Source organism: Antechinus flavipes, chromosome 5, assembly GCF_016432865.1.
Source record: "Antechinus flavipes isolate AdamAnt ecotype Samford, QLD, Australia chromosome 5, AdamAnt_v2, whole genome shotgun sequence".
In the NCBI taxonomy this organism is placed as follows: Eukaryota; Metazoa; Chordata; class Mammalia; order Dasyuromorphia; family Dasyuridae; genus Antechinus; species Antechinus flavipes.
This window is the reverse complement of record NC_067402.1, coordinates 160,330,352-160,358,001: the sequence shown is the minus strand read 5'-3', so window position 1 is coordinate 160,358,001 and position 27,650 is coordinate 160,330,352. Positions and strand designations below refer to the sequence as shown.

The 27,650-nt window shown below is 39.5% G+C and overlaps 2 protein-coding genes across 8 annotated transcripts in view; one reads left to right on the top strand and one right to left on the bottom strand.

The window, feature by feature from the left end:
* TMEM243 (transmembrane protein 243) overlaps positions 1-26,188 on the top strand; it is a 33,251-nt gene extending 7,063 nt beyond the window's left edge. The window contains exons 1-5 of one of the 5 annotated variants that reach the window (XM_051961794.1): positions 189-824; positions 1,582-1,892; positions 22,824-22,874; positions 23,983-24,087; positions 25,545-26,188. In XM_051961794.1, coding sequence (XP_051817754.1) covers positions 1,815-1,892; positions 22,824-22,874; positions 23,983-24,087; positions 25,545-25,667 — 357 coding nt within the window. In that variant the 5' untranslated portion in view covers positions 189-824; positions 1,582-1,814 and the 3' untranslated portion in view covers positions 25,668-26,188. Of the gene's footprint in view, positions 1-188; positions 825-1,578; positions 1,893-22,823; positions 22,875-23,982; positions 24,088-25,544 lie in introns of those variants that run through there. The other 4 variants (XM_051961793.1, XM_051961796.1, XM_051961795.1 and 1 more) reach the window with 4 other exon arrangements.
* The window catches only part of DMTF1 (cyclin D binding myb like transcription factor 1), a 59,501-nt gene continuing 57,861 nt past the window's right edge, over positions 26,011-27,650 (bottom strand). For all 3 annotated transcript variants that reach the window (XM_051961790.1, XM_051961791.1, XM_051961792.1), the window contains exon 18: positions 26,011-27,319. In XM_051961790.1, coding sequence (XP_051817750.1) covers positions 27,210-27,319 — 110 coding nt within the window. In that variant the 3' untranslated portion in view covers positions 26,011-27,209. The remainder of the gene's footprint in view (positions 27,320-27,650) is intronic.

Here is a 27,650-nt window from a genome sequence, read left to right as displayed (position 1 = left end):
CAGGCCCACTCCGCCGAAAAGGAACAGCCCCCAAAATGGTTTTTCTGGCTCTGCCGTTCATGGTCAGTCAGAATTCAGAAACTGACCCGGCCAGAGAAATCACTTTGCAAAGCACCAGGTCTGGGAGCTGCTTGCAGGAAACTAGTTGCAATATGCAAACTTTTCCCTCTTTTCCAAACCCCACCCCCTCAGTCTCAGGCCCTCGGACCGGCAAGTTCGGGTTAATGTTTCATTTTAATCACAATGGTGGTGGGGGAGGGGAAAGAAAGTGTTCGTAGTCTAAGTGGGTCTAAGGGTCCCAAGCCGTTGCGAAATACTTGCACGCAGGGGACTTGCCTTCCGTTCCGGAATAATATCCGCAGCTCTAGGAATAAAGCTCGGCCGCCCGTGCTCCTCCTCCCGCTCTGCCAGATTGGTGCGCCCGGGCCGTGACGCGCCGGCAGGCTGGAAGCCGAGGAGAGGGGAGGGTTGGTTTGCGACAGTGGTTGTGGGTGTTAGCCAGCAAAGCGCGGGTGTCGGGGGCTGGGAGCTTGGCTGACTCTACCTGCCTCTTCTGAACGCGGGTTGAGCAGCCCAGAATCCCACGGCGGCGATGGAATGCCAGCCCCGGCAGAGTTCTATTTTCTAACGTTTGGTTGCTTTTTCCTTACGGACGCTACGCACGGACGAGAGCGGGATACAGCCAAACAGGGACTTTGCCTTGGGCGTTGGGGCTGCCGGGGGGGTGGGGGTTACCTTCCTTCCCATCGTCCCTACTCTACTCCTCATGTCAGGATGCTCACCGAGAGGATTACCCTGGCGACCGAGTGGAAGAAAATGATCAGGTTTGGGCTCTGGACTCAAGGGGGCGAGTTACATTGCAGCCCAATCGTGTGTGTTTCCCCTTAAAAGACAAACCAATCTCTGCAGGACTGAAGAAGGGACTCTGATTCCTCTTACTTCCCCAGGCCGCTGGTCCCGCTGCAGATCTGTGCTTAAGAAGATCTCATATTGGCTCGGAAACACACCCATTGCTAAATTAGCTAGGGGAGGGGAAGAGTCGGGGATGCAACAATTGAGAGAAGAATGAAAGTTTATTAAGCACGGCTGCGGCTTTGATTTAAATTTGCTCAGGTTGAAAGCCCCGCAGAACGGGGCTTTCCGTACGTTGTGGACGCCTCGTTTACTCTGGCACCCGTTTGGAAAAAGAGAGGGAGGGGGAAGGGCACCCTTGCAGCTTTCATAGTGATGCGGCCACGGTTTGATGATTTTTAGAAAGTGTACCAGTGGTTACTGTTTTCGAAAGGCTGACTTCGAAAGGGGTCCAGGTTGGGGACATCTTCCTGCACTCCCTCATCCCTTCCATCTATCTCGATTTCAGAGCCTCAGATTTTCTGTGGGACTGTGGGACAGCAGGAGAAAGTCTAACTTATTTTTAGGGTGCCAGGAAGAAGCCCTTTTGGTGAAGGGAGGGGGCACTACCACTTCTCACGTTTTGGGGGGTAGGATTATGGAAAGGGTAGTCTAGCCTTTCGGTACAAGTTTCTCCAGAGAACCTGTTGGCCAAATGGTTTTGGTATCTTTCCACCCCCCCTGCAGCAGCATCTCACCATGAAGAAGGAATTAAAAGTTGGAGGAAGAGGTCTCCGAACCTGGTATTGAGCGTCCCCCTTATAGCCATTTCCAATCAATAGTTCCCCCGCAATGAGTACCTTAAATAGCCAGCACGGTGTATCGTGGGAGTAAAGGCCACTGGAGACGGAGATGACTCTGTTTTGAGAGCCGATTGGAGAGAACAAACAACTGCCTTTTTAAAGGGACAAAAAAGGGGGAACATGGAGGACTTTACCACTAGGACCTATGGCACCAGTGGCCTGGACAACAGACCCCTGTTCGGAGAAACGTCGGCAAGGGTGAGCCCCGGCTTTAGTTTTTCGTGTATTTGTATGTCTTAGCTATCCCTCTTGACATCCTTCTCTGCGGCCTGACTCGGTGCCAGCCGGTATGTGGGGCTGGAAGAAGTTTGCTCACCTGGGAGTTCCCAAAACTAGTGAAATCACAATTAGGCCTTCCTTCCCCCCCTTCCCCCCCAGGGAGGGGGGGCACGAGGGCTGCTGAGCTTCCAAAAAGGCTGTCCTATTAGTCCTGTTATTACTCTGAAGAGTTTCAAATCCACTTCAGGTCTCAGAGGCTTTGGGGGAAGGTTGGCCAAGATCTTTGAACTTGGGGGTGTAATGGAAGGGGGGAGGGGGAGTAGAGAAACTTCTCTGTTCTCACCTGCACTTGAGTGGAGATCTAGTCCTTTAGAGGAGGTGGGTAAAGCTCTAAATTCACTTCTTCCTCCTCTTAAGTGGAGGTGGGGGGAAGGGTCCTTCCTTTCCGGAAAGGACTTCAAGAACCCAGCTCTCCTTCCCCAGGTGTACTTTACACCCGGGGTGGGGGAGGCCCGAAAGAAAGGCCACAAAGAGATTTGTTTGGTTTTGGTTCCTCTTTCCGGAGAATTTGCCTGAAGGACACTTTTGGTGACTTCAGGTCTTCCAAAGTACTCTCACTTGCCTAAGCCAACCCCGCCTCCCCCCTTCAAGTGTACTTGGTAATTCACTGCTTTGGGATGAAATCATGGAATGAAGTTGTTAGTAAAGGAAATATTTCCTTAATTTGGGGGTCATCATTTTGGAAGTAAGATGAAAGGAGTAGGTGGGGGTGACTCAGTTGAGTGAGGATTGAGAGAAGATGGTCAGGAAACCATCTAATGGAAACAGCACCTTCCTTGGAGTCAAACCTCAGCTTTTGTCCCACTTTGCTAGGCATATGTGTGATCTTGGGGAGGCAGTTCCTTCACCAGTGAGATGGGTATGGTAGACATATTACTTGAGGATGTTAATTGTAAGGTAATTGCTTCATCAAATTTGAACAAATGTGCAAAAGGGCAGATAGTGTGTATGTATTAATTTGATGGAAATATCTCTCACCCTTAGTATTAAATTGCTGAGTAATGGCAAGTTAACTGGCCTGTTTCCTTTATATTTCTACTTACCTATAAAAGGGCATTGATTATCCTTGCCACTAGCAATTGGTTCTAAGGTGCTCTGGGTAATTGCAGAAGCAGATAGGCGCTATATACAATTTATTTCTAGTAAGTTATCTTTTACATCTAAGTCTTTCACTATCTTTAGGCTTTCAAGATACAACTGCTTCATAGATAAGATCTAGTCTTCTGACCTACTTTTAGCCTTTTGCTTTATGCTTAAATCACAAAATATGTGTGGGACCATAGAGAACTATCAGAAGCAGAACACTTTTGAAAATATTCCTCCACTTTCTGATGATTTGGAAATGATCTTGGTTACTTTGGGTTAAACTTCTGAGGAAGTAGATTACATTCCTAAATTCACCAGCAAGTAAGCATTGATGAAATACTTATTCTGTGCCAGGCATTGTGCTAAGATTTGGGGGTACAAAGAAAGAGAAAACAGTCACTGCTCTCAGAGGAGTTCCTAGACTAATGGGGGTGCCCACAAACAAACTGTCTGTATACAAGATAAACTTGAGATGATTAATAGCACCAATGCTAAGGGGACAGGAAAACTTGAAAATGGGATTGTAGCTGGACTTGGAGCACAGGGAGTCTAGGAGAGAGAGGGAGGGAAAGAACAATCCAAGCATTCAGATTTAGTAAATGAAAATACCCGATGGGATTTCTGGTTCAAGGTACAGTAAGGAGGCACTGTCTATGGATTATAGAGTTTGGGTGAGAGCTGGAATAAGGGTAAGGAGACTGGAAAGATGGGGGGCATCAAATTAGGAAGGATTGTGGGACAAGGAACTTTGATCCCGGGGGGGTTTTTGAGTGGGGATGCTGGTGATGACAAGTTCAGGCTTGCAATTTAAGATCACTTTGACAGCTAAGTGAAGGATGAACTGGAAAAGTTGGCAATAGATTGGATGGGGTATATCTGAAAGAGCTTCGAGGATCAAGCATGACACCCTCATTCTGAGTCTGGGTGCCTGGGAGGGTAGTAGTAATCTAGAGTGACAGAAAAGTTCAGAAAAGAATAGAGTTTGGAGGAAAGATATTGAGTTCACTTTTGGATATGCTGTTTTAAAATGCCCATAGGACATTTAGTTCATGATATCTGGTAGGCAACAGGAGATTAGGAAAGATGTTAGGAACTGGATAAATAGGACTGAGAATTGCTTAGAGATCATTCAATCCATAATAGCTGATCGACAGAATCTTGGGGGTCCCCGTTTAGCTGGTGTGACTTGGAGAAAGATTTCAGCAAAGGAGCCTCAGAAGTTGTTAGAGACCTGCCGGAGAGAATATTATCTTGGAAATCTTGAGTAAGGAAAATATTTAGGGGAAGAGAGCAATTGAGGTTATGGAAAGGTAAAAGAGAAAAGGGGGTTGTAGTTAGGAAGTCATTTGTAACTTAAAAGAGAATGGTTTTAGTTGAATGAACTCTGGGGACAGGAAGTTGAGACTTAAGAGAATGAGAAGAAAGTACAGACTGCTTTCTCAAGGTGTTTAGTCAAAAAAGGGAGGGAGTTATGGGATGGAAGATCAAATTAGGGTCTTTTGAAAATGGAAGGGTTAAGAGCATGCTTGTAGGTAACAGAGAAGATTGGGAGAGACTGAAGATAAGTGAAAATGGGAGTGAAAAGAGGCAGTCTATTGGAGGATATATGAGATGGAATGGAATCACTTATATGATGAGAGATTTACTTTGTTAAGGAGAAGGGCCACTTTTCCATGTGAGAAAGGAACGGAGGAGGAGATACGGGGAAAAGTGGCATGAGATGTGTAGGGGAAAAGGGGAACTCTGGTGAATGGCCTGAAATTTCTAGTGACGTATGAGACAAAATTCTTGTCTGAAACAGTTTGAAGAAGAGAAACCATGAAAAGTTTAGAAAAGGATGAAAAGGTTTGGAAGAACTCCTGTGATGAGAGGGATAATGACTCAGGGTGGTGTAAAAATATTGCCTTGCCACAGTGAGAGTCCATTTTATTTTATTCACTTTTTTGTGAGGCGTGGAGTTAAGTGACTTGCCAAGGATCACATAGCAGTTAGTGAATGTTAAGTGTTTGAGGCCATAGTTGAACTCGGGTTCCTCTGACTTCAGGGCCAATGGTCTGGCCACTGTGCCATCCTGCTGCCCCCGTCATTTTGAAGTATAGAATATAAATTTGTAGTGTTTTTGTGATTTTCTCCAGCTACACTCAGCAGCAGGTGGGAGTTAATCATTGAAGAATGAGTTCAGGTAGGTTATCAACACTCCTAGGAGTTTGGCCACAGGTCCTCTGAGGGCCTCAACCAACTCAGGGGAGGGGACAAGGTGAGAAAACGAAGGAAATGGTCTTTTTCCCCTTCCTGGAAGGCAGGAGAGGTCGTTTTCCCCTTCCTCAAAGGCCGAAGATTGGAGTGTAAGGGAATGGAATTTCTCTTATTTCCCAAGAAAGGCAGGAAATAGCTTTAGATGATGAATCTATATAGAAAATGCTTTTGTTTTTTATTCCTTTGCTTGCATTTCTGTGTCTAGAATAGGAAAACAACAATAAAATGATGATGCTCTGTTGGCACTTGGCCTACATTTCTGGGGAGGGAAGATGATATGGAGCAGTAGAGATCTGTGAAATTATCCAATAGGGATCTTCTGGTGTGTAACTTTTCTTCCACTGGGATTTGTAATGTACAATTGTGAAAGAGTTACTTGGGGCATAAGAAGTCAGGCTTGCCCAGGAACTCACTACCAAGTACTGTCAGAGGCAGAGCCAGTTCTCGCTCCATTGTGCCACATTGTGTCTTTTAAAAACCATTTCAGTTCTTTATTTTCCTGCCCCCTCACTCCTTTATCTGTTTCTACCCCAGTGCTGGAGATGGGGATGCCCTTGGAATTAGATCCTAAGAGAAAAGACGTTAGAAATCATTTAGTCCAACTCCTTCGAAGCTTCTACAAATAAACTGAGACCCAGGGAAGTAAAATGATTTGCCCTAGGTCATTATGAGTATAGTGCTGATTATGATGCCTTCCATAAACTGGGCGTTTAATTGCTTTGGAAATATTGAAAGTAAATAATTTAAAACATTGGTGTCAAACTTGCAGTGCCCCTAAAGCTTATAAAAGGATCCCTGCTGACTGCATGTTGACTTAGGAAACCTCATATTAACTGTATCTGTCTGTGTTCTATTATATTTTTATTTATTTTGTTAAATATTTCCCATTGATATTTTCATCTGGTAGGAGCCACACTTGGGAGTTTAAGCCTATGCCTTAAGGTAAAAAGCCACATGTTGCCTTACCAACTTTGTGACTGAGTTGAGAAAATGGCAAATGTCAAATCCCTCAAGTTTGCCACATTTTCTAAACTTTTCATTAGCAGGCATATGAACACTTTGCTGGTGCTCAGAGACAATTTCTGGTGTGGGGGATGAGGTGAGAAATTAGGTTTGCAGACTTTTGCTTATTTTGGTTACTAGAACTGCAACAAAAAGTTAAATAACAAATACAAGATGAAATATGCTTTGAAATTGTCTAAAACATTGAGACAGGGAAATTGGGATGCATGGGAAAGCCTCTAGAGAACCTGACCTTTCTTCAGTCCTATTCTGTCTACTTCATTTTTTTCTAATCTTTGTTTCTGATACCAAGAAATCACACATAATATTCACTCTTCAGGTTGTCTGATTTGTTTTAGATGGTCACTTCTAAGGAGAGAACTTGAGGAGAAAATGTAGGTGGTAGAGGCACATGAACAAACTCATATGCATGGGTAATTTTTCAACATTGACTCTTGCAAAACCTTCTGTTCCAACTTTTTCTCTCCTTCCCCCTATTCCCTCCCCTGGCTGACAGGTAGTCCAATAAATGTTAAATATATTAAAATATATGCTAAATCCAGTATATGTATACATAATTATCTTGTTGCACAAGAAAAATCGGATCAAGAAGAGAAAAAAAACCCTGAGAAATATTAAGCACTTATTATGCACCAGGAACAATGTTCAGTGCTGGGGATAAAAGAATGGCAAAAATTGTCCATTATTTTTAAAGAGCTCCTAGTCTAATGTAAGGGACCACATGTAAACAATTAGGTAGCAGGAAAATAGATAAAGGATGAATTGGAGATAGTGTCTGAGGTAGGCTTCAAAGGGACCCTTTTCTCCTGGGAAGCTCTTTCTAAAAAATCAAATTTATTGCTCTCTTTTGCTTTTCAGGATAGTAATTTCTGTGTACTATTCTACTACGTGACCCTTCTCTTGTAACAAAAACAAGAAAAGCCAAACAATACAAGGATTTCATCTAATATGTAGGCTTCATTCTCCAACCCTTGTCTTTATTTCCCAAAAAGGAACACTTTTCCTTATCTGTTCTAGAGAGCCATGACTTAACACAGCATTTTGCTTCATTTTGGTATTCTTTTTTGTTTCATGAATTATAGTAATTTTACATGTTGCTTCTTGGTTCTGTTTCCTTTGAGTATATATTACATACAAATATGTAATATATATATGTCTGAATTGCCCATTTTTTTGTGTCTTAATGAAGTTTTGTAGTGCAATGATATTTCTTTATATTAATAAGTTATAACTTTTTAGCCATTTCCAAAATGGATACCTATGGTTTCTTCCTTCTTTTCTTCCTCCCTTCCCCCCATTAAAAATGCTTAGAGCTTTTTGTTTAATTGTTAACAATCAAATGTTCCTCAGCCAATCAAATCCTTTTGAAGGATTTAAAAATTTTTTTAAATTATTTTTGATCTTGGAGTACTCAAAATTTTGTTTGATTGTGAAACCTCCAAACCCCTATCATCCATAACATTTAGAACAAACTCCTTGCTATCCTTTTTAATGGGAATGTAGGTGTAGTGCCACCTGCTTTTTATTTGTAAAAATGTTTTATGTTCCTTTTTGAAAATATCAGCGTCATTTCTCTCAGATCTTTGCCTCTTCTGTACTGCCACCCATCTCCTCCCAATCCTAATAAGAGTGAAGGACAACAAATCAACTCATAGTCCATATCTGAAAATGTGTTGCTCTTGAACCTTTTATCTACCACTTGTCTTCTGGAACGTGGGAGGTATTATTCATCTGTTTTTTGAAATGATGATTGGTCTCTGAATTGGTAACAGTTTGGAACACTTTAAATGTTTTCCTTTACTTTTTTTTTTTTGGTGGTCATCATGTACCTTGTACATGTACATCCTGCTTATTTTGTTCAATATTATTTTATACTATTTTCCCCAAGTTGCCTTGAATTTGTTTCTTCTAACATTGTAACAATCCATTGCATTCATACACTAGTTTGTTAAACTAACCAACACATATTCATTTTGTTTTCCAGTTCTTGGTTTCTAAGAAAAGTTCTTCCCCCAATAATTTTTCATATGAGGTTTTTTTTTTTTTTCTTTTCCTTAATCTCCTTACCAGTTTATTAGTGAAAGTAGTTCTAGTTGTTTTCAGTAATGTCTGACTCTTCTGGACCCCATTTGGCATTTCAGCGAAAAAGATACTGGAGTGATTTGCCATTGCCTTTTCCAGCTCATTTTACATATGAGAGAACTAAAAGGGTTAAGTGACTTGTCCAGAATTACACAGCTAGTTAAGTGTCTGAGGCCAAATTCGAACTCATAAAGATGAGTCTTTCTGACTCTAGCTCAGCACGCTATCCATTATGCCACCTGTGTCCAGAGAAAGTAGTACAATCTAAACAAAAGAACAAGGGAACTGGACTTGGAAAAACTGGATTTGAGTGGGTCTTGGCTTTGCCATTTATTAGCTGGATCACTTCTTTCTCACCCCTTAATCAACCTGAGCCTCCCTTTCCCCAAATGTAGTGATCATAATACTTCTCTGAGTGACATTAGTTGAAATGTAAAATGTTTTATATGGGTGAAGCTATTCAATGTTATATGGGATGTATTTATGTTAGATAATTTAAGATTGAAAACATCTGTTCCTGATTAGAATCCTTAATCATAATAAAACTTTTTACTCATATTCATGTCTTAATAGCTAGCATTTATATAGTGGTTTTAAGGTTTGCAAATATTTTTATAACTACCTCATTTGATACTATTATTCTGGGAGGTAGGTGCTATTATTATCCCCATTTTATAGGTAGGGTCACATAGTTAGTAAATATCCATGGATGGATTTGAATTCTTTAAAAAAAATTTCTATTGTTCATTGCAACACTTATTCTTTTTAGATGTAGTATTTATTATTATTATTATCATTTTTAGCAAACTACAGAAGCTTTCAGATTTGTCGAAATATCTGCGGTCCCCTTCCCAATTTAGACCTCTGAGATATCTCTTATTGTACTTATAAACCCACCATTTCCATGCCATAAAATGCCTTTTTTCCCTTTGGGAAAATGAGACCAAAAAGACTCAAAGTATTTCAGATTGTAGAATAAAAAATCTAAAGGTATCTTCAAATCTCTAGAAGGTGATTGGGATTTTTCACTCTTTCTCGATACTATATCTTCTTCTTTCTTCTGATGTTGGGAATCTTGACTGTAGAATAATGCTAAATCCAACTGTTACTCTGACTAGATATTGGTTGTGTTGAAACTAAGAATAGGGGGAATGGTAAGGTAGGACCTTAAGGGAGGAGAAGTTAATGAATTTATCATGTAGAGGGAATGGGGGAAGAGTTCAGCTTTCAGTGAGTGAGACAATATCTGAGAGTCATGTTTTCCACTGTTTGGAGTGGCTTGGGAATCCCTTACCCAGGGTCTTCCCCTAAGAAAGGAGGTTGTTCCTTTTTGTTGAAAGAACCAAAGGCAAATGAGAAAACCTACTAAAAATCGACCCTAAGTTTTTCCCCTCCTCTTTTCTTAAGGTACTTTAATAAGTGATACAGATTTTTTTTTTTTTTGGTGTCCCATTGCCTGGTTCTCTCCCATTAATTCTCTCTCACTTGTGCCCTTTGGTAAATGATAGTGTACAAATGACAGTGCTATAATTAATGCAGAGGGTGTTGGGGTGTGTGTGTTAAACTCATGGTTTATTTGATGACACAGCTGTATTTAAGATGCTCTGTCTTTGGCAGGCCCTTCCCCTGCCTGTTTATAAAAAAAGAACATTGTACTTGGCAGGTCATTGTCTTCCCGGCTTCTCTTCACACTAGTTTCCACCCAGGGCCTTTCCATGGGCATGATATTCCTGCTGCTGCACAGATGAGGCCCCCTTGTGGAAATTAGGCCCTGGCTGCTGCAGGCACTTTCCACTTCCAGTCCAGTTATTTTCTTTTAAGCAGAAGTATAGTTGTTCAAACCCTCTGGACCTCAGGTACTTCATCCTTAAATTGACACCCCTTTCACTAGAAGATCAGCTCCCAAAGTCTATGATATGTATGTTTTATTTTGTTGTTTCCCTCTGCCATTGTTCTGTTCTGACACCAGTAGAATCTTCTCTAATTTTTTGACTTCCTAACTCCTCCCCTCTCTTTACCCTTCCTAATTTTCCTCCTAGTTTATTAAGTCTAAATGCAGCCGTTCTAAACCAGATTGGAGTAGGACTGCCATGTTACTTCCTTATTTCCAGGGTTTCCCAACAGCGTTAAGAAGGTATTAACTAAATGTCAGATAGGTAGTTGGGTCTTTGGAGCTTCCTTTATATGTTTCAGAGGTGAAATGGTCATGAAACTGTTCAAACCCCAAACTGGTATTTGAGACTTTTTAAAATTTGGCCCCAGGGGCAGCTGGGTGGAGCAGTGGATAGAGCACCTGCCTTGAAATCAGGAGGACCTGACTTCAAATTGGGTCTCAGATACTTAACACTTCCTAGCTGTGGGACCCTGGGCAAGTCACTTAAGCCCATCTGTCTCAGCAAAAAAAAAAAAAAAAAAAAAAAAAAAAAGGCCCCAGCCTCTTTCCCCCACTTGTAATTTCAACTACTTTTCCTAATGGGACCTAGTCAACCAGCCTGGTCTATTGAAGCTACTAGAGTCCCTCTCGTCTGTTACTAAGCAACTGAAGTCCTGCTCCCTGTAGGAAGCCTTCTCCCCTAGGCCATGATGAGGTTTTCCTTCTCTGAAATCATGTTGTTCTTACTGTCTGTCTCATTCATGTAGTCCTTGTAACTTAAAATACACAAGTTCTGGCAGCTTTTTTATGTCCATAAGCTACTTGAGGGCAAGGACCACCGTACAGCACCTCACATTTGGCAGGCATTCATAATTGCTTCTTGATCAAGTTTGTCATCCCTTGCCATTTGACTTGTAACTCAATTGTGCAGCCTCATGTTTGTGACTATATGGGCACACTTTTTAAGTTCTTAGTACCTAATTTTTCTGTATGCTTTTGAATTTTTTCCAGAATCTAAACAAGATGGACTAAATGTCCCAGATCTTTACAAAGTATTCTGATGATTTCTAAAGGCTAAGCTGTGTGAATGGGGGTCTAAAAAAATTGCTATCAGTGGAGCTGCAGAGCAGATTTATAACTATTATCTTCATCATAGTTACTGATTGAGGCTTTTCCTCAAGGAGTTGCTTTTTTGCAGTAGACTTACACTTTGCAGATCTCTTGGAGTCTGCTTTCTCCCACCACTGTACCCAGGCTTCAGCCTCCCGCAGTCTTTTTGTGATGTTGGAATTTGGGGATAGACCACCACCTTCCCTGGGATAACTGTATCTGTTCTGGGTCTTGGGTCCTATTCCCACTGGGTCTGGAGACTCATGTCATGCTTTTCCAGGGGATGCCCAAGTTAAGATGGTGGGATCTCAGGGCATCTGGTGATGAAATGGTTAGTGATGAACCTGGAAAGACCCTTCCCTGAGGTGAGACCCTGGACAAGTCACTTTATCTCTATCAAGTAGCCTCATTTTGCTCAGCTGTAAAATAATATCCACTATTGAATATCAAATTCAATAATGCTTTCCTCCCAAGGTTGGTGTGAGGATCAAATGAGATATTTGTAAAAATGGGTAGCATAATGCCTAGTATATAAAGTAGGTGCTACAAAAATCCTTATTCTCTTCCTTTCCTTCCTAAGAACTACTTGTCCAATGGCTCAACTTCCTTTATCCCCAAACAAGTGAATTTGACCCAGTCACCAGAATGTCGAGTTATAGATTTGAACATAGACTCAGTTACAAAGTCCTGACAAGAGATCATAAAGGTCCATTTGCCTTTTAAACAGAAACCACAGGTGATCTTGTGGGAGAGAAGTATAACAGCAGTACTTCTTGGAAAGGTGGTAATTTATTTCCTCTTGACTAGATGAGATTTTCCAACTTTTTCTCTACTTTGACTCAATGAAAACGTTCCATCCCAGCAATGCTTACTCTAATCTAGGAGTTAGGCTTCCCCATCTGCCTTTTTCCTTTTCCTCAAATCAAGGCTTTATTTAGCATAGAGTTATATAATGGGCTATCAATTACTGAATATTTATTAAGCATCTACTATGTGTCAGGTACTGCTGTGCATCAGGGGTACAAAAAGAGGCAAAAGTCAATCCTTGTTCTTAAGGAGCTTCTACTGTAACAGGACATGCAAACAGACATTTAGAAGATAAACTATATACAAGATAAACTTGTGTAGATCATATTAGTATAGTTGATTCCCTGTTGGAATGAAATTAGGTACTTGTAGGTTCTTCAACAGTTAGCAAAAAGAGGTTTAGTTAGCCATAGCATAGAAAGAGCATTGAATTAAAGATATTCAAAACACTTGGAGTAGAAGGGCTCCCCTCTCTTTATCTGGTTAGCTGTGGAAGGTATTGGAATAGATTGGCCCTTTTATGGCTTTAAGTGACCTAGAAGCCAGTTAGTATGGCCAGAAGCCACCAAAAGAGATAATCTGTAAAAGAGTTTAGCATAGTGCCTAACACATAGTAGGTATTACATAAATGATTATTCCTTCCTTTCCTACTGGGAAGGTACACGAAGGGAGGGAGCAGCTTGAGCCTTAACCTTGGTAACTTTTGATCAGTTTTCAGTAAAAAGAAGCATTAGGCTGATTAAATGACAAGGGAATGGCTAGCTGTCCTGTCAAAAGTTGGAATCAGAATACTCCATCACTTAATCCTTTGGGATTACTTTGGGATGAACCTGCCCTGGGCTCTTAAATTTAATTTAGGTGGTGTAAAAACTCAGCTGAATCGAGGACTTGGGAGTCCTCCCATGGACTTTGTCTTGGGAATCCTAAATTGAGGCATGTTAAGCCTGGAGAAGACTTTGGGGAAACTTGATAGTTGGTCTCAGATATTCAAATAGCCAATTTAATATGGAGGAAGACTCTTGTGTCCCCTCTTAGGCTCCAGAGGGCAGAGCCAGGAACAAAGGAGAAAAGTTGTCCAGAGGATAATTTAGGCATGGGATCAACTTCCTAAAAATTAGGGCTGTCCTAAAAATAAAGTGACTCAGCTTGGGAAGTGGTGAGTTCCTCTCGTTGGAGATCTTCAAGAAAATAATGAATGACCACTTGTTTGGGTTAGAACTAGATTTCTTTTCATGTATTGGTTGGGCTGGAAGGCTGTTAAGGTCCCTTCCCACTACCATATATAGCAATTGTCTAGTTTCCTCCCTCCTTTTTCTTTTATCTTTTTTTTTCCCCTGAGGCAATTGGGGTTAAGTGACTTGCCCAGGGTCACATAGCTAGAAGTGCTAAATGTCTGAGACTGGATTTGAACTCTGGTCCTCCTAATTTCAGGGCTTGTGCTCCATGCACTGCCCTCCTTCCTCTTTTTTCTAAATGGGAGGTGTTCCAGAATTGCTGACTAGATAATGATGTGGGGGTCAGGGAAGGATGTGACAAAGGTAAGAGAAGTCTCTTGTTGCAGGGAATGGCCGTTGTAATGGATTGGAGAAGAGTTGCCCTGCAACTTTGGCTTCTTTCAAATCCCAACTAAAATCTTATTTTCTACAGGAAGCTTTTCCCCATCTCTCTTAATTTTAGTGTCTTCCCCATAAATTATTTTACAATTTGCATATATTTGCTTGTTTTCTTTCCCATTAGATTGTAAGCTCTGTGTGGACAGGGACTGTCTTAGCAGGCCCTTAAATAAATGTTTATTGAATGACTTTAGGAACAATGAGGTCTTGTGTCTATTGGCTTCCTTTCCTTGGGTGAATTGTTTTTTGTTTCTTCAAGACTTAGCGCAATATCTGGCACATAGTAGGTCCTTAATATTTATTGATGGTCTGACTTCAGTGATCTTGAGGTCACTCAAGGCTTCGCCTTGTTTGAAGGTGCTGGTGTTTTTTCAAGGACTGTGATTTTTCCAGAGACTTTGTACTTTAGCTTTGTGGAAAGAACTCGGAAAAGGGATGGCAGAAGAATTGGAGGAATGCTTGTGCTGGTACTCTTCTTGCAACTCTGCTCCTTGATCTCCAGATACGTGATTCTAGGAGAAAATTCAGATTGTATGTATGTGTTGATTTCTTTATACTGAATATGAATATGAAGTATACTTCTATCTGGAGAGAGCATATTTATAGATTCCAAAAAATTCTGCAGCTTCATACACACAGATTTTAAAATGTAAATCTTCTGGTAATGCATAATTTATATAGATGCATCTTTTCTACTTGCCTGTCTCAATGTGTACAAGCATGCTAAATCTCTTATGAGAAGGCTATTTTATTTTATTTATTTATTTTGCTAGGGGTGGGGTGTAGGTGATTGGTGTATAACGGCCTTAAAAAAAAAAAAAAAAAGTAGATACTAAGGTAGGAAATAATTAAATGCACTTAAATTGCCTTTCTAGCCACAGAATTGACTGTGGGTTCTCAAAGGTTACGCCAATGGAATGTAAACTCTGGACTCAAACTAGAATGGCTTCAGGCATGGGCCAGCCATGTATGAATTAAGCATGTGTCTGTCATCTGAGGATCAGCCCCAGCTAAGTGTGGACTGGTGGTTATCAGAAGCTTATCAGAAATCAGATGATTTTTTTTTTTTTTTGTAAAATGTGATAGAGAAAATACAAGAAGGCATACTAAAGTATGGAAGGGATGCAGTGTACGTGAACAGAAGAGCTCCTCATGAATAAAATCAGTTTTTTTCTGGAGGGGGTGGAGGCAGGAACAGGACCTGTGATTTCTTTGGCATAGGGAACCCCAAATGAGGAAAAAGCCTCTACCTACCAAAGTGGATGAACTTGTTTTAGACAGTCTGAAGAGTGGCTTCAGAACCCAGAGGCTAAGTGGGAAGACTTAAGCTTTAGATTAACATTTGAAAGTTTGAAAAATACTTTGCATAAGTTGTTTGACCTTCAAAATAGTCCTGTGCTGATAGGTATTATTGTCCCCATTTTACCAATGAGGAGACTGAATCTGAGAAAGGTAGTGACTTGCCCGAGGTAGTGAGTATCTAAAGCAAGATTCAAACTTTGGGGTTGCTGACTCCAAGTCCAACTTTATTTACTGGGCCACCTAGCTGCCAACAAGCATTTAGCTGGTCTGTGTCAGCCGTGGGACTGGAATCTGGTCCTTTCTTACTCCAAGGCCAGCTCTCTATTTGCTATTCCATATTGCTACTATGAGGGTCTTGTCGGAAAGAGGCACTTTAGATTTTCAGTTTGATATGAAGTTCAATTCATTAAACATTTATTGAGTGCCTACTGTATTCGAGATAAGCTTTAGGGATACATAAAGAGACAAAAACCAATCCCTGCCCTTAAGGATTTTACAGTCTAAAAATGGAGTCAACTCTGTCCTGGGATAAAAGTCCCTTAACTGTGAGTCTTGTTACTGAGGGAACAGGACCCCCAGCTTGGTGGAAACTGAATTGACCACTTGAGCGCTCTGATCCTCACTTGTTTTTTGTTTTTTTTTAATAACTTTTTATTGATAGAACGCATGCCAGGGTAATTTTTTACAACATTATCCCTTGCATTCACTTCTGTTCCGATTTTTCCCCTCCCTCCCTCCACCCCTTCCCCCAGATGGCAAGCAGTCCTTTACATGTTGAATGGGTTGCAGTATATCCTGGATACAATATATGTGTGCAAAACCGAACAGTTTTCTTATTGCACAGGGAGAATTGAATTCAGAAGGTATAAATAACCCGGGAAGAAAAACAAAAATGCAAACAGTTTATATTCATCTCCCAGTGTTCTTTCTCTGTGTGTAGCTGCTTCTGTCCATCTTTGATCAATTAAGGCTCTCTTTATCGAAGAGATCCACTTCCTCTGATCCTCACTTGTATCCCTTTCTATTCCTCTTCCCTCCTTCTACCTCTTCCCGCTTCCCTCCTCCTTCCCCCCCCCCCCCCCACACACACAGTGGGACTTAATCAAGATCTCAGGAAACAAAAAACTTCACTGAAATTTAAATTAACTTCTAAAAGAGAGGGATTTGGTACTGTATAACTTGTTTTACAGACAGCACATAAGGAGCTGGGTTCAAGCTCTGCTTCTGGAAAACACTGGACATGTGTCTCTTTGATGAGGTTAATAGCAGTGCAGAGAGTGGAGGTGGGCGAACCCACCCATCCCCCGTGAAAGAATTCACGAACCAGAAATATTACTCTGGCAAAAAAGGAAGTTGATTGGCCCTACAGAGGTCAGCTTTGCTGGGTGACTGACTTGATCAGAAACAACAAAGAACATTCTCTCTGAGAAGAGAATGTGTTCACAGAGGGCAGGGGTCCTGACAGGCAGCTATATCAAGGGACATTCTGCAAGAATCAGGAGTTCAGAAATATCCTTTATAGAAATCTGAGGCTCAGGTTTCAGGTTGAAAAGAAAGCCAATAAGGCTTCCTGAATGAGGATCCGGCTACCACTGGGGGTGGGAGTGGGGTGGGGATTTGCCTTAGAAATGGCCCAGTTGGATGATACCGATTAACTTGAATGGGGAGATATGTTTCCCAGGAGGGCCTGAGACTGGAGTCTCCCTTCTTTATAGATCAAAGGGTACACAATTTCAGAGTGTTAATTTTACAGATCAAAAGGGGACAGTTTTTTTTTTTACAGAGTTTACTCACATCATCTTGATCTGTCTGTACCCCACTAACACTTTTAAGATTATCAATTGCTAGAAAGAGGTCAATTTGCTTTGGATAAGGAAGTTCCTTACCCATATGGATACTCAAGAAATCACAGGTCCAGGATCAAAAAAAAGGTTCCTTCACTCCCATGTCTCCCCCCACCTCCTTTTTTTTTTTTTTTTTAAGTGCCAAAGCATAGATCAAGTTTCTAAAGCCTTTATTATGATGCCCATTTTAATAGTCTTTCTGTAGAAACTTGGCAGGCAGGGAAGTAGAAATGGACTTTGTTTCCTAGAAAATTGATTTATCTGCTTTTTCAAAATTTTAGATTCACAAAAAGAATAGCATTTTCTCTTCTGCACAACTAGTTTTTCTTATCACTTTAGAAGATCTGAAGGATCCTGGTTCCTTTTTCTGTATTCTAATCAATCCTCATTTCTGACAAGAAGAATTGAGAAGATAAAAACAGGAATGGCAGCGCTTCTCATTTGGTTCCTCTTTCTCCCTTCCTCTCTTAGCACCTTTTCTCTTTGTAGAAGGGGATTTCTTTCAGTGGATGGACTCTGATCAGGGCTACATTTTTGCTGCAAAGGAAGCTTTCTCCTTATTTTGTGGCTCCTCCCTGGAATTGCTGAATTGTAGCATTGTAGAGAGGCTTCCTCATTTGGAATTGTTGCAGTCATTCATAAACTGGCAAGTGTCTTTTCTGAAATCGATGTCTAAAGTCCAGAAATTTTGTAGCTGCCCCTAGTTTTGTAGAGACCATCTGAGCCCCAAGCTGTCAGTTCCCTGTAGTGCTGGTATTGCTTTAAGAGCATCAGAATCTAAAAATCCAATGTCATATAGCCAAAAGCTGGCAGGAGCAGCCACTTGTCAGACTGCAGAACTGAGCTGGCCTGGGTAGTACTAGTACCTAACTACATAATGCAGCAAATGTGCTGGACAGGGCAGCTGAGATGCCTAGAGTTTCAGTTTCTGGATTATTTAACTATAGGGGGAAAAATTTAAAATCTAATTGTGAAATAGAAACTGAGGAAAATGCTACTAGATAGAGAAACATTCTCTAAACTTTCTTGCAGAGTGATATCAGAGATATTCTTGGCTCTTCCCTTATACCTTCCTTTCTCCAAATATTTAATAGCCCATTGACAATTATCTTTCCTCTTCATTAGATTCTAGATTGATAGCCATAAAGAAATCTTGGAGGCCATCTATTCTAATATCCTTATTTTATAGATGAGGAAACTGAGACCCAGAAAATGAAAATGGCTCATCCACAATTATATAGGCAGTATAACCTCGACCCAAATCCAGATCTTCTGAGCCTGGAGCCAGAATTTTTTCATTTGTTAATTAAATCATGCATTTTAGAAGTTCTTGTAAAAGTTAAGACTAGGGATCCAGGCTTGGATCAATCACTATAGTCTTGCAGGTTTTTCTGAGACCCTTCTATTGTTTTTTCTCTCCCTTAAAAAAAAAAGTTTTGATAACTTTTTGTTTTAATTTTGGCCATTTGCTAATACACCCATTCTTCCTTCAAAGAAGGAAAAAAAAAAAAAAGTTAATAAAAACCAATCCATATGTGGCATTGGATGAAAGATTCCATACTCAATCCAAAGGAAGGAGCATTTCTGCTCTTCTGCCAAACTAGCCCAGGAAATCCCAGTGTTTTGGGTTCTACCTTCCATTATTGCTAAATATCTCACTCGATCTTTTGCCCAACATATATCTGACATGGTTGATTAAATACTGTGTTGATTAAATGAGATTATACACTCAAGAAAGCACTTTTGGAAGGTGGATTATTATATACTCTCACCATAGCTCTTCCTTTTCTCATCCCCCATGGAGTTTTAAGTGTAGTGTCATGAGTTAGTTTTATTCTAGAGGGAAGATAATTTCAGGGAACCCCGGGGGCAGGTGGCTATCTAGAATTCCTTCCTGGGATGCTATATCTGGGGCCCTTTGTGATGCTCTGCTGAACCTATACAGTTAGACTTGTGACACTCTTTCCAACCATATTCTGAAGCCAGAAGCTGGAACTTGGAGGACCTTCTGCTTGGGACTTGTGAAAGGAAAACTTTCCGAAATGGCTTCACCACTCTACCTAAAGACAGGGATAGATGAGGTGACAGAACCAGAATTCTGGAGCTAGAAGATTCAGACTCCCTCCTTGAAAAGATGAGAGAAAACAAGGCCCAAGATCTCATCTAACAAGCACCAGAACTGATGGCCAGGTAGAGCTCTTCCCTCCACACCTGGCTCCTCTGAATTTGAGGCTCTAACATTATCTGAGAGCTCTTTGCTGTAGTGAAAAATTCACACTGGCATTAAGAAAATCTGAGTTTGAGCCTTCACACTCCTGGAATATGGGAAGATTCCATTGAGCGAGCATTTATTTAATCTGTAAAGTGGAGATAATAACAGTTGGACCATGGACTTTCCAGAATGGTGGAACAAAGTACTTTGTCATCCTTCTAGCATAGAAATAGGAATAAAAATTATTGTAATAATGTTAATATGTTTAGGCTCTGGAATCAAGGAGTTGAATGTTTAATTCTGTATGGGCTGCTCCAGTGTGCTTAGAGGATTGTGATGTCCTTGACTTAGCTTCTTGCAGATTCTGACCAACTTACCTGGTCCTTAGGAACAAAAACTGAGTTTCCAGGGTTTCCAGAAAGAATAGTTAAGTAGTAAAGTAAGGGATAGTTGTCTGAATTGTCATGAAGCCAGTAGGAGAAAATGGCATGTGTTGCAGTCTGGGAACTGCCTAAAAGTGTTGTGCCTGGGAAAGGTTTTGGGGACAACCTTGGACATGGCCAACACAGGCCTCTTAACTCTTTCCCCACTGTGCCATTTCCTTGCTGAAAAAAGGAAAATTCCCCACTTGGTTAATCCTGAACCTTGCCTTCAATACTCTGACTAGATTGGCTGCTAGACATGACTCATGCCTGGAGTCCAGCAGTGCCAAGGAAGTTTTTTCTCCTCAATGGATGGAATTTTTTTTCTCTCTATTATGATGTAACATTGTTATAACTTTGTCCCTCTTTTACCTTTTATAGCAAATTTTTATAATCAAGAAGTTTTATAAGTACAATACTAAATCTATTAAATAATTGCTACTAGATCATCTCTGAGTTACTTACTATAATAGGATTTAATATGAACATCTTAATTTTAATCTATATATGGTCAAATTATAATATAAGGATGATATGCTTCAGAGGTAAATGATTAGACAAAGTAATAAGGCAATGATCTAATATAAAAGTTTTCTAAATAAGTAAAATTTTGAGAAAAGCAACAGAATTAGATTGCTTTCTCTAAGAACTAGATACATACATTGATGAATGGCTTCCAAATTTATTTAGCATGGAAATTCAGGTTTTAAGTATGTTTTGGTCATTTAGTTCTAAAGTTTTATTAAGGATTAATTGGATTTTACAGGCAAATTGTATTGATAATAGTACAGAAAAATGAAATTATTTTCCCATTTTTTAATCTGCTTGATAATTTAAAAGGCAGAAAATGTTCATTTTACAGCTGGAGCCTCATAAATTTTAAAAAGATTCTTAGGTATAGGATTTAGGTAAGGATAGAAATAAACAAATGATAAACATCTCTGATGTTTAAAAATTGGAGAATCCAATTTAAGTGATTGTATTAGATTAAGTCAGAGACTATAGATTTGGAAATGAAATTAAAGTTGTCCCGAAAATAAAGCATATTGTCCAAGAAAAGATGTCTAGGGACCAGAAAACTACCTGAACTATCTGGCACTGTTCTTTTTGCATGTTCCCCTAGCCTACTGTTCTTGTCTGCTCTTACCTGCTCGGTTTCTCCCCTCATCTATTTTCAAGCGTTTGGGTAGTTCTATGTTTCTATTCCATGGGACTTGATATAAATGTTTTTCAGTTACAATGGTGACACATAAATCTCCCTCTATATTCTTGGCCTCTCACTTTTCTGCTCACAGGTAAACAATGACTAGCAATGACACCTGGGACAGACTTCCTTGATAGGTCCCTTCTAGGACCAACCCCCGGGCAGTATCCCATGGTATCTTAGCTCATACCTGCCTCTCTTTTATTGGGTAGAGGGAAAAGATCATTTCAGACCACCCCACCCTCTTTGGCCAAAAGGGGAAATGTCAAAATATTTTGGAGATGCCCTGTTTTCCAGAGTTAAGAGCAAGTAAGCAGGCTGGGCCTGAGTTTGGCACAACAACAAATCTTTTCACTCTGGATGATCCCACCCCTGGCAGTTTATTACTTTGACCAGGACCAGGTGTTCTCTGGGAGATTTATGATTTTAGCTCCCACTGTTTCCTAGGGACCTGAGAAGCAACATGTATTCCATCTCTTGTCACGCTCCCAGTCTCTGTTCCTTGGACCTGCCAAGTGAACCAAACAGGTGCCACTCTCCTGTTCCCACTGATTCTGTACCCCGCTTGGAGACAATCAACTTGGAAACTGTTCTCACAGGTCCCAGGATGGCCTGCACTGTCCACGCATGAATCTGCCAAGGGAAATGCCACTGAAGACCTGAGAATGATTGACATGGTCCAGCCCACTTGTGATTTTTATGTATATAAACTCTGTCTTTTCCTCAGTAAGAAAACCTTCCTCGCTGAAATTAATGGAAACTTCTGTTTGATCCCTGACTCCCTTGTCCCTAGCCTGTTCCATTCAGCTCCAGCCCCCCACAGCTTAGAGACTGGTTCCAGTTTGGTTGACAATGTGTGACTCCTCACAACTCTGTTAAGTTCTATTATTATTCCCATTTTACAAGTGAGGAAAGAAGAAACTCATAGGTTAAGGAACTTGTCCAGGGAAATACTTAGCTAAAGATTGGATTGGAACCCATGTTTTCCATATTCAAGACCAGCATTATATATATCTCTGAGTGCTTTCTACTTCATAATGCTCTGATGATAATAACTTTTCTTTTTAAAGGAAAACATAAGCATTGTCCAATAAGTATTTAAAATCTTATTAGGAAAAATTTAGTATTAAATGATTTTTCCTTGCTTCTCCTGATCAATATTTATAATCTTCAAGTTCCTTCTGTCTGTTCTTGGGACCCAATTCAAAGCATTAGACATGAGATACTTAAGGACATGGGATGGTATGTCCCTATTTGAATCTTTATTATCATTGTTTTATATCACCTTATGACCTGCAAAATGCTTTACAATATTTTTTTTTTTTCTCACAACATCCCTGGGTAGTAGGTGCTAAGAGTCCATTTTCCAAAGGAGAAAATTAAAAGTGAGAATACAATGGCTTGGCCAAAGTCACACAACTATGATCTATCTGAAGAAGTATTTGAACTTTGGTCTTCCTGACTTGAGGCCTAGGGCTCTACCTACTGTGCTGTATTGTACTGTACTGTAAGACCCGAAGCAATCTAGACTATTTCTCTGGGTTAGCCTCCTTTCAATTGAACTGTTTGGATTAGAAGATCTCTTAAGGTCTTAAAGGCTCCACTTTCAAATACTGGGTGAAAGAATGAGGCAGTAAACTAAGGGGTAATTTAAACAAACACCTGAAACTGATGCCAGGAGAAGGCAGTTCCCTTTGACTTTGGCAGTCTTGGGAACTGGAAATCTGGGAAAGAGATGGCTGGGAAAGCAGAATTGCAACGTTTTCTATTACAAAGGGCCAGGATTCCTAAAAGGGTGTGCTGAGGCCTCCTAAATCTGGCTTTCATAGTTCCCTATAACCTGACTGAACCCACTTCTCCACAACTTCCTCAATAGTTTCCCTCACCAAGCACTGGCTTGCAGGCTTCTATCTTCTCCAAGTTGTCATCCTTTCAGATGTCTCCCAGATCTGTTTCTCTAGGGACCAGTCTGGATAAAATTAAGGTATCTCAAACATCTCCTTCCTTTCTTTCCAGGATCGCGTCATTAACTTAGTGGTTGGCAGCTTGACATCCTTGCTGCTTCTGGTAAGTATGGCTTTTTGTTTTTTTTAAAATCGTGATGTCGACTTGAGTGTTCCATTCATAGTTCTGGACTTGCCAGAAAGCTCAACTTCCTTGTTAAAGACACAGGGATCTAGATCCTAGGCAGCTGAGCCAATCCTTTTCATCCAGTCTCCTCTTAATTTAGGTGGTCATACAAAGCTGAATTACGTTTGATTTCCTGGAAACCACAGAATGGTCAAGGACCTGAGGCATCCCATCAAAGAAGTAATGTGTCCTTGGACAATTTATGTTGTCCAGTTAATTTACAAAAGGAATTATTTTTTTCTTCCTTATATCTCAGATTACAGCGTTAGAAGGTTATCTTTATATTGGCAAATGAAGAATATGTGGAGGAGGATAGAGTAGGATAGCACAATGTCTTTATAAACACTGAAGGAATTTCTCAAATCAAAAAAGGGGAAAAATTACCACCCTCTTTCTGGAGTTAGAGGAAGCACCATTTCAGCTTAGCCAAAGGAAATTAAAGACCTTTAAAGCTTTAGGCCTCTGAACCTTTATTGGCATCTTCTTTGGTCAGTTTATGCCTCACTTTGCTGTTTGAGTGTGGAATGGTAAGGGGCTGTTAAATTTCTTTGGTAAGTTGACTCTGTTCTTCCTCCACAGTAAAGGTGAATCTGAACAGTTATTAACAATGAAATCAAAACGGTTTTTTTTGAGGGTAGGGGTGAGGAATGGAGTTTGTTTGGGGCTGAAGTGTAGAAGAGGATACATTATATTAGGGTTGATTCTTTTTTCAGAATTCCCCAAAAGTGTTTAGCAAATATATATGAAAATGACTCATGGCAAGTCCTTACCTCTGTTTATTTTCTTTTGGATTAACTTCTTTGGATCCAGTCCCACTAAGACTGCAGAAGGGAGAGAATATTTGTGGGATTTTTTTTTTTTTTTCAAAACTGCTATAAGCCCTTAACATTTAGCTTCCAGTCTCTGTTGGTTAAAGAGAACAGGGATTGGAATAGTAATCCATTACATTACCATGCTTTCATGGTTTTTATTCCCTGAATTCTAATGTAACCAAGTCTTTGAGAACTATTTCAAAATATTGTGATTTTTTTTTTTTTTCACATAGGTAACTTTGATCAGTGCTTTTGTGTTCCCTCAACTACCTCCAAAACCACTGAATATATTTTTTGCTGTTTGCATCTCCTTGAGTTGCATTACTGCCTGCATACTTGTAAGTATGATTTGGAATTTTAAATGATCTCGAACAAATATTGTTTAATTTTACTAGGCTTAATGCTGTTAGCACATAGAGCAGTGTTTCCTAATTCTGATTTGGAAACTGGAGATAGCATGTATTTCTATTAACATTCCATTTCTGTAAATAGCATGTATCACGATTCTCAAAATCAGTGTTAGTTTAAAAAAAAAATTCTATTTTTAAAGGAAGCTCTCACAGCATTTGAATTGAATCCCTGCTTTAGTGCTATACTATTGCCTAGGAATTTAAGGCAACATCCCAATTGAATCCCAATGTACAGAACTTATTACGTAGCTAGTAAATTAGAATATAATACTACTTACCAAGTCTGTGTTTTAAATTGAGTGAAATCCAAATGAATGAGTAATTATGTCCTTTTGAGAAAAAGATGATGCATTATGGGTAGAGTGAGTTTTGTCTTTGTCATAAGTCTTTTGCTCTTCTTTTACCTGGTTTAACATTTTGAACACCATAATGCTTCAAGTTTCTGACTAGTTTTAGCTGCCAATAATAGAACCTTCATTGACAGATTGAACCATGAAAATCCTTCCTAATCTCACACACACACACACACACACACACACACACACACACACACACACACACACCTCACAGTGGTTAAGTGTTCCTTCAAGAAAGGTCAAATCAAATGATTCTATCACTTGCCACTTCTGCTCTCTTACAATAGAGTTAGAAATACTGAGATACAAAGATCACTGGCTTCTAGAACTTGGGAGAGAAATAAAACATAGTTTTAAAGAACATTTTACTCTCTTCCTGACTTTAAAACTTCTTGAAATGTGACACATAGATGGAAAAAAAGAAGTCACCAGTAATAAGGTATGTTAGTATAAATGCATACTCTATGACACTCTTTGTTATGGCTTAGTGTTCCAAGATAATCAAATGATTTTAAATATAGGGCCCATTTTCTGAGACTTGATTTCTGTTTTCACTTAGGGCCCTTCCTCTCAAATTGGAATGATGCTTTAACTGGTCAGGATATTTTGAATGTTTCTAGTGAATATGAATTTCTATTTTCTAGAATACACCCTCAATGAGCTAAGAAATAGGCTTTGTTTCAACTTCAAACTCTGGAAAATTGGTAATGCGAGTAAGTGTAGATATCTTAAAAGTATATTAATTGTCTTCATATTTATAATATATGAGTTATGAAAGGAAGAAGCACATTGGCTCTAGAAGCATAAGGTTTAAAATACTTCTATGGCTTATATAAGGTAGAGAGAATAAGATAGTGGAGCCAAAAATCCTATGCTGAAAAATCAGAACAAAACAGTATTTTTTCTGACTTATGTGGGTAAAAGTAGGGGAAGGAGAATTAGTTGCATTATGAATTATAGTACTAAAAAATATTTAAATGCTGGTCCTTCACCTAATTTGATCTCTTCCTCCTTCCCCAATTCCTTTAGATCTACTGGTATCGACAAGGCGATTTGGAACCGAAATTTAGAAATCTAATTTACTATATCTTATTTTCTATCATCATGTTATGTATATGTGCCAACCTGTACTTCCACGATGTGGGAAAGTGATGCTGTCAACGAATAAAACTAAGACTGTTCTCGGCTACAAATTAGGACTCTGAACAGGAATTCTGGTAAAGTAAACTGAAGATGAAGCAAGATTGTGCAGGAATTCAATACATGATTTTCATGTTAACTGCAAATCTAAATTCCCTCTTGTTTGGGAGCTATGATGTGACATTGTGCTTTTCTTTTTTACAGAGCTAATGTTGCACTTATGAACATTCCACAGATTGATTCAGAATGGCACAAGTTATTTTCACTTTTGAAATCTTAGTTTTTTGTTTTTGTTTTTTTTTTTTACAATGTACTATCACACTGGGAGGGGATTATATAACAAACATCTTAGAGCTCTAAGACAAATATTCTTTTATTTCTGTTTAAACTGAATATACAATTATTTTGTTCCCTATGCAACCAACCATTGCTTGTAACTACAATTTAATTTCACATTAACAAAAAAAAGCACATTAGACAAAACTCTGATTGTGAAAATCTAATTACAATAATAAATAAAATAATTTATACAATTTTTTTCTGACTCTTCTATAGGGATCATATTCATCAAAGCCTTATAGGTCAGTCAGTTTTGTCTTGGCTAAAATGCTTCTAATATAGGAATGATTTCTTGATTTGTTTCCTTCTTCCATTCCACAAGCCAATTTAAAAACAAACCCCTGAGTAGGAGAGGCTGCTACTCTGTACTTCCTCTTCACCATTGTTTTCCAAACACCATCAATGGTTCTATGTTGCCTTTAGTGTAACAAATCCACTAAGCAGTAGCTGCCTAGTATTCTGGGGACATTATTATTAGATAAGGGACCATCTTTATTTTAGTCAGAGCATTGGCTTCTTGAAGGTTGGAGTGTGAAGAGAGACTACTCTCATCCATCCAGATAGTCTCCTTTTAAAACCAATTGCATTGTAGCTGAGTTTTCTTCAATATATTTATTAATGCTTTTATGACCAAACCCAAATCTCATCACTAGTAGTGGGCCAGCAATCTCAAAAAAAAAAAAAAAAAAAAAAAGTCCCAACTAGATGTCAAACATTAGTAAAATAGGTAGAAATACCTAGTATTTCTGTATGAGGCTATTAGTATCCTTTAAACCACACAGATATGCAATCTTTTTCCTCTGAAATTTAGCCAAATACAAACTTGGAAACTGAAAAGAAATCCTCCTCTGACTGTTCTCATAGTTAAGCACCTTTGCTCACTTAAGGAGCAAACAGGTTGTGGTGATTCTAATTCGTGAGGACATATGAAGTGAGCAAAATCCCTTGCTCATGGCTTAACCGGCAACCTTAAATGTAATGGATCTTCACAACCAAGAACCCTCATACTGTAAGTTAAAATGGACCTCAGGCAGTTGTGTACCAATAAATGAGGTAAAAAGTCTCAATAGCAACAACAGTGTACATAGCTTAAGCACTGTAGCTATTTTAAAATGAGAAGGATGGTAATTAAGCCTGTGACTGCAGGGTTCTCTTTCTCTGGAAGTGGTACCAGCACAGGGTTTTGAGAGTAGCTTCCTTGTTCAAACTGCCTTGTTAATGGCAGCTGACCAAATCTTCAACATCTTTCGAGTCTTCTGAAATTGGACTGTCCAAAGATGATCCAATAATATGTGACTCTTCTTGGTGATGATGTAGTATGGGATCTGTAATGAGTTATATATGATGAGTCTAAATGGTAATTAAATCCTTATAAAGAAAGCACAATTTTCCACTAAAATTTCAGCAACTGCCTTTAAGTCATCATGAATTAAATATTGTGTTACTACTACAACCCACCCATAATATTTATAGTTTTGGGAGGTTTAAAAAACAAAAATTATAAAGCAGAAAAGTATACATACATAATGAGAACTCTAGATGCTGTGATGACTCTTTAGACTGGGAAAGAAAATGCCTTCAAACTCAAGCAACATCTCTAAGGAGGTAAGGAGGCTGTGGGTTTTTGGTACTGTCAGATTATCGAGGCCTAAACTC